Source organism: Mercenaria mercenaria, chromosome 1 (assembly GCF_021730395.1).
Source record: "Mercenaria mercenaria strain notata chromosome 1, MADL_Memer_1, whole genome shotgun sequence".
NCBI classification, from domain to species: Eukaryota; Metazoa; Mollusca; class Bivalvia; order Venerida; family Veneridae; genus Mercenaria; species Mercenaria mercenaria.
The window spans coordinates 9,796,588-9,809,263 of NC_069361.1; the positions used below are offsets into that span (position 1 = coordinate 9,796,588).

Sequence of the window (12,676 nt, forward strand, 5' to 3'; positions counted from 1 at the left end):
AATGTTCCATACAAAGTCATTCTTGAATTTGACCTTTGACTTCTAAATATGACCTTGACCTTAGACCTAGGGACCTGGTTCTTGCGCATGACATGTTGTCTCATCCAGGGGAATATTTGTGCCAACTGATATCTAAATCCTGCTTTGTATGACAAAGTTATAGACCGGACAGGAAAAAAATCCTCTTGACCTTTGATCTCAAAGTGTGACCTTGACCTTTAAGCTAGGGTACTGGGTGTTGCGCATGACATGTCGTCTCATCATGGGAAACATTTGTGCCAAGTAATATTAAAATCCCTTCATGGATGGCAGAGTTATGGAGGGGACAGGAAAAAAACTCTGTTGACCTTTGACCCCCAATTGTGACCTTGACCTTTGAGCTAGGGGTCCGGGATTTGCGCATGACACGTCGTCTCATCATGGGGAACACTTGTGCTAAGTAATATTAAAATCCCTTAATGAATGTCAGAGTTATGGACCGGACACGAAACAGACCCTGTTCATGCTATGTTAACATTTGACTGCTAAGTGTGACCTTGACCTTTGAGCTAGGGGTCTGAAAGTTGTGCATGACATATCGTCTTATTATGAGGTACATTTGTGCCAAGTAATATTAAAATCCCTTCATAGATGGGAGAGTTATGGACCGGACAGGAAAAAAACCTTGTTGACCTTTGACCTCCAATTGTGACCTTGACCTTTAAGCTAGGGGTCCAGGTTTTGCGCATGACACGTCGTCTCCTCATGGAGAACATTTGTGCCAAGTAATATTAAAATCTCTTCATGGATAGGAGAGTTATGGACCGGACAGGAAAAAAGCCCTGTTGACCTTTGACCTCCAATTGTGACCTTGACCTTTGAGCTAGGGGTCCGGGATTTGCGCACGACACATCATCTCATCATGGGGAACATTTGTGCCAAGTAATACTAAAATCCCTTCAAGGATGGGAGAGTTGTGGACCGGACAGGAAACAAGAGGGCCAAGATGGCCCTAGGTCGCTCACCTAAGAAACACTCCATAACAGTGTAAAACATGTTTGACCTAGTGATTTCATGGAAACCAATATTCTGACCAATTTTCATTAAGATTGGACCAAAAAATTGGTCTCTTGCGATAAAACAAGCATTTTCTTAGATATGACCTAGTTTTTGACCCTAGATGACCCATGTTCAAACTCGACCTAGATTTTATCAAGGCAATCATTCTGACCAAAATTCATGAAGGTCAACTGAAAAATACAGCCTCTATCACATACAGAAGTTTTTTCTTTGATTTGACCAAGTGACCTAGTTTTTGACCTCAGATGACCCATATTCAAATTCGACCTAGATTTCATTAAGGCAATCAACCTGACCAAATTTCATAAAAATCAATTGAAAAAAACAGTCTCTATCGCATACACAAGATTTTTCTTTAATTTGACCTAGTGACCTAGTTTTTGACCTCAGATAACCCATATTCAAAATCAACCTAGATTTCATCAAGGCAATCATTCTGACCAAATTTCATGAAGATCAATTGAAAAATACATCCTCTATTGCATACACAATGTTTTTCTTCGATTTGACTTAGTGACCTAGTTTTTTACCCCAGATGACCCATTTTTGAACTCGGCCTAGATTTTATCAAGGTAATCATTCTGGCTAAATTTCATGAAGATCAGTTAAAAAATACAGCCTCTATTGCATACACAAGGTTTTTCTTTGATTTGACCTAATGACCTAGTTTTTGACCCCAAATGACCCATTTTCGAACTTGGTCTAAATTTCATCAAGGTAATCATTCTGACCAAAATTCATGAAGATCAATTGAAAAATCCAGCCTCTATCGCATACACAAGGTTTTTACGTGATATGACCTAGTGACCTAGTTTTTGACCCCAGATGACCCATTTTCGAACTCGGCCTAGATTTCATCAAGGTAATCATTCTGACCAAAATTCATGAAGATCAATTGAAAAATACCGCCTCTATCGCATACACAAGGTTTTTCTTTGATTTGACCTAGTGACCTAGTTTTTGACCCGAGATGACCCATTTTCAAACTCGGCCTAGATTTCATCAAGGAAATCATTCTGACCAAAATTCATGAAGATCAATTGAAAAATACAGCCTCTATCGCATACACAAGGTTTTTCTTTGATTTGACCTAGTGACCTAGTTTTTGACCCGAGATGACCCATTTTCGAACTCGGCTTAGATTTCATCAAGGCAATCATTCTGACCAAAATTCATGAAGATCAATTGAAAAATACAGCCTCTATCGTATACACAAGGTTTTTCTTTGATTTGACCTAGTGACCTAGTTTTTGACCTCAGATGACCCATTTTCGAACTCGGCCTAGATTTCATCAAGGTTATCATTCTGATCAATATTCATGAAGAAGAATTGAAAAATACAGCCTCTATCGCATACACAAGGTTTTTCTTTGATTTGACCTAGTGACCTAGTTTTTGACCCGAGATGACCCATTTTCAAACTCGGCTTAGATTTCATCAAGGTTATCATTCTGACCAATATTCATGAAGATTAATTGAAAAATACCGCCTCTATCGCATACACAAGGTTTTTCTTTGATTTGACCTAGTGACCTAGTTTTTGACCCGAGATGACCCATTTTCGAACTCTGCCTAGATTTCATCAAAGTTATCATTCTGACCAATATTCATGAAGATTACATGAAAAATACAGCCTCTATCGCATACACAAGGTTTTTCTTTGATTTGACCTAGTGACCTAGTTTTTGACCCGAGATGACCCATTTTCGAACTCGGCCTAGACTTCATCAAGGTTATCATTCTGACCAATATTCATGAAGATTAATTGAAAAATACAGCCTCTATCGCATACACAAGCTAAATGTTGACAGACGACGGACGACAGACGACAGACGACGGACGACAGACGCCGGACATTGAGCGATCAGAAAAACTCACCTGAGCATTGCTCAGGTGAGCTAAAAAGCCCTGTTGACCTTTGACCTCCTACTGTGGCCTTGACCTTTGAGCTAGGGGTCTGGGTTTTGCGCATGACACGTCGTCTCATCATGGGGAACATTTGTGCCAAGTAATATTAAAATCCCTTCATGGATGACAGAGTTATGGACCGGACACGAAATTGCGGACGGACGGAATGACGGAATGACAGAATGACGGAATGACGGAAAGACGGAATGACGGAAAAGAGCATTCCTATAGTCCCCAAAACTGGTTTTCAACCAGTAGGGGACTAATAAGGGTCATCTACTGATCATAGGACCTCCTGCTATGGAGTTTGTTGGTTGTAGACCCAAGCTACAGATCCTAAACCATTTTAGTCCTAAACTCAAATGCCTTTACCTCTAATCTCCTAACCCTAAGTCAATGGGGGTCATTTACCTACCATAGACAATTATGTGATGCTGTTTGATGGTACTAGGCCAAAGCAGTTTCCAGCACTAGATCAGAAAAATTTTCTAGTTGTAAGGTCAGTGTGCTCTGGAACTGTGACCTATAGAACGGGATCATCTTCTGATCACAAACAATCATCCAATGAAGTATGACAGTACTAGGATCAAGCATTCTCTAGTTAATGACCAGAAACCAAATTGTCAACCCACCAACAGACATGAGCTAAACACTTTGGAAATGGACATAAAAATTTCTGCATGTAACTTCTGAGAAAAAACACCGACTTCTATGACTGTCTAAGATACCCAAGGGTCCTGGATTTACAAATTTGATAGAAGACGCTTCACAGCAGATTAGCTGTAAATAGACGCAGCAGTTTTGAATAATTAATTAATCTGAACCACTAACACTAGACACATGATGCCAGACATAACGAGGCTGCAACAGCTAAACTGACTTAAAACTTCTAATACATAGTAAGTCCGTTTTGAAAAATTTCTACAATGAACTCAAAAGAAAACAGTACAGATATAGCTCGAGGAAATGCTTTTTTATTTGTAAGTGTAAAATTGAAACATAGTTACATGGAGAATTATACAGCACATTTGTATGTAGCACTTAAAATGGAATTCACAAGTAAAATCACTCGAGACTTCAAATATTTTTATCCTATAACTGTATTATCTTACACTTGTATGATATAAGCTTCCTTAATAAGATGGCTGGCTGATTGAGACTGATCTTCCACAAATGTTTCAATGTCTGACATACAGGTCTTTCATGAATATATAAAAACATTCTTTTTCTGTTACACTTCAAGTTGTTATTACACAAGCTCATTCCATTTAAGATGTTTAACACATCAGTTGAAATTTACTTTTCTCTGAAATTTTGATATTCCATGTTTGTTCCGATGGTAACGAAATGTACATATATAACATAATGATCAGTCTTTCTCGGCTATAGCAACAAGATGAACATCTATCTCTTCTTCTGTCAAAATCCTGCAAATGAAAATAAAAATATAGACAATGACAAAAGCAAAAACAAGACGACATGTGTACAACACATGTATAACACATATCCTCTGAAAATGCCTGACTGAATAAAATATAAAGTCAAAATAGAGATGAACTGTGATCTGTCTTGAAACTCGGTTCTCAAGGTTCAGACATACTTGTAGTATTGGTAAGTTCCAAGGAAGGGGCATGTCAAAAAATGATAATCTAACATGAATTTTTTTAAAATATGCATATGTCCACTTCATCTTGATGATGTGTACCATTTTATTTGGATGAAAACTGCAAGAGATTAGTACACGTCAAGAAAATGTGATGGGCAGACAGACAGATGCACAGACAGACAGATGGATGGATGAACAGACAGGCAGATGAAATGATGGACAGTTCAAACACTGTGTGCCTCCCAGGTCTTCATCACAAGGGGCATAAATAGCACAAAAAAGAAAGCAACCATGGCCCTAAAATGGCTCACTAGAATGTCACAGCTCAAACAGGTAACCATCTTGATATAGAGTCATCCATGAAACATTTCTGACAAATGACTTTTAAAGTGGGCCAGTGCTGCAGATTCAGAGATTTTCAAAGTTTTCTGTACAGCCACACAGAATAAAATAGTCCCATCCCCATGTGGCCATGTTTTTTGAAGAATCAAGATGGAAAACTCTATAGAATTAATTTGAAACCATGCCAGCAGTTTCTGTGAAAACTTTTAAAATTTCCAGACTATGAAAGTGACTACACCCCTAGCAGCCATTTTTTTGTGGACAAAATGGAATAATTAGAACAATCTTGGTACAGGGTTACAAAAGGAATTTTTGTGAGGATTACTGCAAAATAAGACTGGAAATTTCTGACAAGGGTTCAATGTTTTTTAGAGTCGCACTGAGTGCACCTAGGCAGTGTGGTGACTTTTCAAGTTTTTGATGGTGGAAGAAAACACCTCTGTTAACTGTTTCAGGCATGGGCTAGCCCCTGGGTGGAATCAAAAGCTTCGGTAAGCCAGATAAAATGAAAGAATTCTATATACCTTTTCTAGATGGCTATAGGAAACTTCAGTAACAATTGATGATGCTCATTATAATTATAACATACACTGAAGGCAAAGTAAGGTTACCCTGATCAGCACAAACATTTCACTTGAAAATCAAGTCCAGAAAGCTCATTTTACAGACTAGATACTTACTTAAAATGAGGATTCTCCTTAGTGACTACACCAACTTCAATTTCTGATGCCTTGAAATCAGCTGACAACACTGTGGACAGACATGTGATTGCAATCTGAAAACAATGACAGCAGTGTTATACATCAATGAACAAGTCTTTTAGAGCTTTTTGTCAAATACGTAGTCCCCCAACATAGCCTGCTGTGACCTTTGACCAAATGGCCTCAGAAACAACCGGGGTTATCAACTGACAACAGGAAGTCACTCTATGAAGTTTAACAGCCAAAGAAACAAAATTGGGAAAATGCCGTTTTCAAGGGCAGATAACTCTTTTTCAATACCAGTGACCTATGACTTTATTGCATATTTTTGTTTCTTAGATGATTGTCCTTCTATTTCCAAAACTGAAGAAATTCTATTATTGGGAAAAATTTCACCAATTCTAGAGTATGCCTTTAAAACTACTGACCCCTAAAATTTTAGGGGTTATCTACTGACTCTAGGCACTTGTCCAAAAAGTTTGATGACTGTAAGCTTAAGTGAGCAGAAATCATTTTTAGTCTCCATGCTACAGTGATCTTGACTTTTGACCCCCCAAAAAATGAAAAAGTGTTCTTAAGTTATTGAGCAGTAAGAGTTCTCAGTCTTAAGGTCACTCTGACCTTGACCTTTGACCTGCTGACCCCAAAAATTATAGGTTATCTTCTCAACACAGGCAACTGTCCTATGAAGTTTGCACATTGTAAGACCAAGCATTCTCTAGTCTATGACTGGAAACCAAAGTGTCTACCCACTGACGGACTGGCAGACAATTAGTAAACAATTCATTGTTTCAGCACTCAGTGAATACAAATCATGTAAATGATCTGTTGCTTAAGTTTTGAATATATCCATTACCTGACAAAAATCTGATTAACCACCTTTAACACATTAGACATTTTTGTTCAAAAAACATAACTGTGACTATGAAGACTTCTACCTTGCAGACAGTTCTGCAATTTTACTCATACCTGCTGCTTTATGTCAGATGTCTAAAAAAAAACAATCACTATAATATTATTACCTTAGACTACGCATATTTATGATTAGATTTTTATAGAAAAGTAACCTCTTAACTTTTTAATAGGCTCTTAATTTGGCTGAACTAGAACAATATTCTAAGACTTGAATATATCTACAAACTGCAAGCCTGAGAGTAGCTGGAAATCATTATCATTTCAACAGATGTGTAGATCCTGTGTTTATTAATGTTGTCATACTGTAGATTGCATCAGAACACACTTCTGAACAGGAGTATTAAAGAGGTAGATTTTTTGAAAGATCTTTCACAGTGACTCTTACAAGATTTCATTTTGCTGGTACGACAATTTAAAAATTGAAATTTTACATTTTCTAGAAGAAAAGATTGTTAGCTTTTTTAAGCTGAACCAAAATACTCTTGTTGAGGAGGTTAAAGATAAACAATGCTCAACTTTCACTTAAATATTTTATTTTTAGATACTAGTTTAAAATGCTGAAAATCCTCATCAAATGAAATCAATATATACACAGATACTATGAAGTAATTGTTCATATTTTCAATATGAACTTGAATATATCTTTAATGAAAGTGGGCCAATTGGTAAGTTAAAAGCCAGTTCAATTAGTAAACTAGAATGTGTCTGTAGGACACAGGGTGTGCCCCCCACTGGTACATCTGTCACAAATAAGGGGAAATAATTCAAATGTTTGCAGTCTCAATGGGGTAAAGCCTCTATTTTGGCTATTTCAAGGTCCATAACTTTGTAATAAATGCCAAGATTCTGAGGAAGAATGCCAAATGTGCAAGGACACATCATGATAAAGACCCAAGCAAGGTTTCATAAATTTACATCAAATACTTTTTGAGCTAGGCACATAATAAGGTGAAAATGTGCATTTTTTTTACTATTTCAGGGGCCATAACTTTAAAAATAGGGGGTGGAGCCAGCCAAAAAATAAGAAGTGTGTAAGTTTATATCATGATAAAGACTTATGCAAGTTTTCAATCATTTATATTAAATACTTTTTGAACTAGATGCATCACAATGTGAAAATGTGCATTTTTGACTATTTGGGGGCGGACCAAAATGAAAAATACGAGGTGCACAAGTTCATATCATGATAAAGACTCATGCAAGGTTTCATGAATCTCTATCAAATACTTTTTGAGCTAGGCGTGTCACAAGGTGAAAATGTGCATTTTTGACTATTTCAGGGGTCATAACTCTGAAAATAGGGGGCAGAGCCAGACGAAAAAAATAGTAGGTGCTCAAGTTCATATAATGATAAAGACTCATGCAAGGTTTCATCAATTTATATCAAATACTTTTTGAGCTAGGCAATGCACAAGGTGAAAATGTGCATTTTTGACTATTTCAGGGGCCAATCATTTATATTAAATACTTTTTGAACTAGATGCATCACAAGGTGAAAATGTGCATTTTTGACTATTTGGGGGCGGACCAAAATGAAAAATAGGAGGTGTGCAAGTTCATATCATGATAAAGACTCATGCAAGGTTTCATCAATTTATATCAAATACTTTTTGAGCTAGGCGCGTCACGAACTTCGGACGGACGGAGGGGAGAGGGGTGGGGAGGACCAAAAACTGTCATACAAGATAAACAAAACAAAATTAAATGTTCTGAGGTGCTATTTTGTATTAAGTACTAAATGTCTAAGATACCTCTATGGCCTCATTATAGGTGAAGTCCTGTTTTCTCTTGATCTTTTTCTCGAGGAAACTGTTGGCTTCTAGCTGCTTCACTCCTGCTGTAGTGGCCTTAAACCCACAGAAATAGCCAGCTGGATCAGTCTTGTAAACCTGGGGACCTATTTCCTGATCATAACCTATTAGAATCATGCCTGAAAATATAGCATTGTTATAAGGATTAACTCTGACATGAATGTTTTTAATCTACAACGACACAAAACTTGTGAATATTCACTACTACAAATTTTGTTCAAGCAATTCGAGGGTTCAACGCAATAAGGGCGTATCTACATATGATTATTATATGTAGATACGCCCTTATTGCGTTGAACCCTCGAATTAGCATTCACCCAATTGAGAATTAATCTGCAGTAAAGCAATCTGAAAATTAATAAGCATAGTCAAGTGAAGGCATATAACCTTTATGGAAAACTATAGTCTTATTTTTTTAAACAGTAAAAGTGAATAACATAGCTGTACCACGTACATAGCTGTAACTATGCTTAGGTCATGCATCCATGTTAGGAAATGGTGGGAGGATGGTGTACACTAAGAAAACAAATGAGATACATTTGTGAGGAATGTAAATATCTAAACTTTTTTAGACACTAGAATGTGTCTGTAGGACACAGGGTGTGGCCCCCACTGGTACATTTGTCACAAATAAGGGGCAATAATTCAAGTGTTTGCAGTCTTTATGGGGTATAGCCTCAACAAATATTTTATGAAAAGGATTCATTATTCTAGGCCTTATACTTTTTGAGCTATGAGCATCACAAACAAAAAAAGCCATTATTTGGCTATTTCAAGGGCCATAACAGTGTAATAAGAGCTAAGATTCTCAAGAAGAATGCCAAGTGTGCAAGGTCACATCATGTTAAAGACTCCAGCAAGGTTTCCTGAATTTACATCTAATACTTTTTGAGCTAGGCATATAAATAGGTGAAAAACTGCATTTTTTTTACTATTTCAGGGGCCATAACTTTAAAAATTGGGAGTGGAGCCAGCCAAAATATTAGAGGTGTGCAAGTTTATATCATGATAAAGGCTTATGCAAGTTTTCAACCATTTATATTAAATACTTTTTGAGCTAGGTGCCTCACAAGGTGAAAATGTACATTTTTGACTATTTCAGGGGCCATAACTCCAAAAATAGGGGGCAGACCCAAATGAAAAATAGAAAGTGCACAATTTCATATCATGATTAAGACTCATGAAAGGTTTCGTGAATCTATATCAAATACTTTTTGAGCTAGGCATGTCACAAGGTGAAAATGTGCAATTTTGACTATTTCAAGGGCCATAACTCTGAAAATAGGGGGCGGAGCCAAATGAAAAATAGAAGGTGCACAATTTCATATCATGATTAAGACTCATGAAAGGTTTCGTGAATCTATATCAAATACTTTTTGAGCTAGGCGTGTCAAAAGGGGAAAATGTGCATTTTTGACTATTTCAGGGGCCATTAACTTTGAAAATAGGGGGCGGAGCCAGATAATAAATAGAAGGTGCGCAAGTTCATATCATGATAAAGACTCATGCAGGGTTTCATCAATTTATATCAAATACTTTTCGAGCTAGGCGCGTCACGAACTTCAGACACACGCACGCACAGACAATACCAAATCTATATGCCCCCACCACTCATGGGGGGAGGAGGGCACAAAAAGGGTGAGGCGTATGGAAGGGTGGTGCATGGTACTATAAATCCGTAAGGGATATAAGTGTAAGACATGTAAAAAAACGTTTTGTTTATTTTTTGGGGGTGGGTGTAGGGGAGGGTAAACTACTAAAGAGAAATGGGGGGAGGGGGGTATGTTGTAATCTAAGAAACAATATATTAGTGTCAAGGTCAGAAATGTAAAAATGGGGCAGAAATGTGGGGTGTTGATGAGGTAATCTAAGAAGTTAATTTGAGGAGTGTAAAAAACTAGAGCTGTCACAGGAGACAGCCCGCTTGACCATTTCGATGCTGAATAGTGAAACAGCGCACAACTGAGGAAGCTGGAACTATAACTGAGTGTTTAATGACTCTAATGTTGACATCAATAGTAGACCATAGTTTAAGTCTTAGTCATTGGGCATAAGGGACATCTACACTTTAAGTCAAATCATCCAATCAATTATGAAGTGTTTGGGTCAAGTACTTCTCAAATAATCATGCTGAAATAGTTTTTAATGTTCATGTCTTAGGGGTCATCTTACTTTATAAGCCCAATCATGCTATCAAACTTGAAGATACTGAGTAAAGTGGTTCTCCAGTTGCAGAAACTGGTTTCAAGGGCTCAGGCCCCTGCGACCAATGGATCTCAAGTTACCATGCGGAAGTAGTACAATGTTCAGGTCTCAGTAACCTTGACCTTATACCTATTGACTCCCTTCCCCCCTCCCCCAAAAAATAAGGCTCCTCATTTATACTTTCATGTTTGAAGGGTCTGTGTCAATCTGTTCTCAAGTTATTGAGCAGAAACCATTTTCAGAGTTCAGGCCTCTATGAACTTGACCTTTGACCTACTGATCCCTAAAAAAAAAACAGGGCCATCTACTTCATAAGCCCAATCATGCAATCAAGTTTGAAAGTTCTGGGTCAGTTGGTTCTCAAGTTAATGAGCAGAAACAGTTTTCAAGGTTCAGGCCCCTGTGACCTTGACCTTTGACCTATTGACCCCATAAACAATAGGGGTCATCTACTTTATATGCCCAATAATGCTACCAAGTCTGAATGTTCTGGGTAAAGTGGTTCTCAAGTTATAGAGCAGAAACCATTCGCACTACCAATAGACTTACTGACCAACACAACCGACGTGCAAAGCAATATGCACCCCCTTCTTCAAAGAGGGGAATAACAGTTTCAGTTAGTGTATAAAAATCTGTCTAACACTGAAGCACATGCAACTTACTACATCCTAAAGGTCTCATCTCAGCACTCTGTGTGTAGACTTGAGATATGTCAGCTATACGTTTACACAGCATATCTATAGGTATCTCATAACCGTAGTTATACTTCCATACGGCGGCCTCGTACCTTGCCCTCTGAACCTGAGATCTACTATCAGCTGAAACAGTAATGGTGCATGTAATATAACATTTACAATATATTGAAGTTCGAAACTGTTAAACATTTCTCACAATAAACCATTGATATTACATTAAATATAAATAATGCACAAATGTCAGAATGAACTGATGTGTAAGTCCATGTGTTGTACTAAATTTTAAAGTAGCCTCCATTTATATATGTGGACCAATTCCTTCTAACAGTTAAAGACAGGACTTGTTATTTTGTTATCATGCAGTTGAGAAAAAGATGCCCTGATAAGCGTAGTTTGTTATAGCATTAAAATGAACAAGTGATGTGCCCCACATGCCAGGGTTGGCAAAAAGACGGGAAATACTCGTATATACTCGTATTTCCCCCCGACGGCGGGAAATACTGGGGAATACTCTTCAGGCCTTACATTCGTTGTAAATTTGACCCAAAAATTTTATCATACTAACTTCAGACAAGATTACACTCCTTTCAAATAGTCCAATTATACACTCCAAAATAAAGGGGAGGTGTTACTGCTAATTGGTGGATTATTGACAGATTCTAAAATGATACAGAATATACAGTATAGCCCCAAGCACTATATTTTACTATCCTATTGCACATGTTTGTTGCAAATAAAGTAACAATACTTTGCTGTAAAATAATTCCCACCATTGTGATTTCACAAAACAGTGAAAGAAATTCATCAGTCAAACCTCTGAGCATTTATTCACTTTCTCAAAATACATGTAATTGCTTTTTATTTTTCAAAAGTACTTCATTCCGCCTTTCATCCTGTGACAGTTAGCATTAATATGAAGCCCAAAGATCCTTAGTGGAATTTTTATGATATCATAGAATCTGATGATGGTTTAAAACAAAAAGCAAAGTGTAAAGACTGTGGAAGAAGCAAGAATTAGGAACTTGATTCAAAATGTTGGTCTTTTTAATGAAGCTAAACACTTATCACAACAACTGATACCTATATCAGAGGCTTGAAGATGCCGAAGTTTGACATCAATCAGTGTCAATCACAAAGCTGTTTATTTGCGGATTAGAAGCATCAAATATTTCATAACGAGTGTGTTTTAACACCCTAAAACAGTTCTCTGTAATTGGCGCCAATTAACTTTTAATTGTTTTCGGTTTGCGGGCTGTGAAAATATTTCTATGTTCCATTACAATTTACAAGTTAATTTAAAGTCAATACATTCTGGTGTTTTAAAAGGAAAAATAATACATTTGTAAAAAAAATATACTTTTTTGAATCGTAAACTAAATTAGTATCGATTTTTATAGCGGGCCGAAATACTGTACGTGCAGTTAAAGATTTTAT

General features: G+C 37.1%; 1 protein-coding gene across 1 annotated transcript in view; it reads right to left on the reverse strand.

The window, feature by feature from the left end:
• Positions 1-3,925: 3,925 nt before the first annotated feature.
• The window catches only part of LOC123545019 (proteasome subunit alpha type-6-like), a 35,991-nt gene continuing 27,240 nt past the window's right edge, over positions 3,926-12,676 (reverse strand). The window contains exons 4-7 of the mRNA XM_045331239.2: positions 11,210-11,365; positions 8,283-8,461; positions 5,596-5,690; positions 3,926-4,394 (exon numbers count right to left, since the gene is read on the reverse strand). Of these exons, the coding sequence (XP_045187174.1) occupies positions 4,337-4,394; positions 5,596-5,690; positions 8,283-8,461; positions 11,210-11,365 (488 nt within the window). The 3' untranslated portion in view covers positions 3,926-4,336. The remainder of the gene's footprint in view (positions 4,395-5,595; positions 5,691-8,282; positions 8,462-11,209; positions 11,366-12,676) is intronic.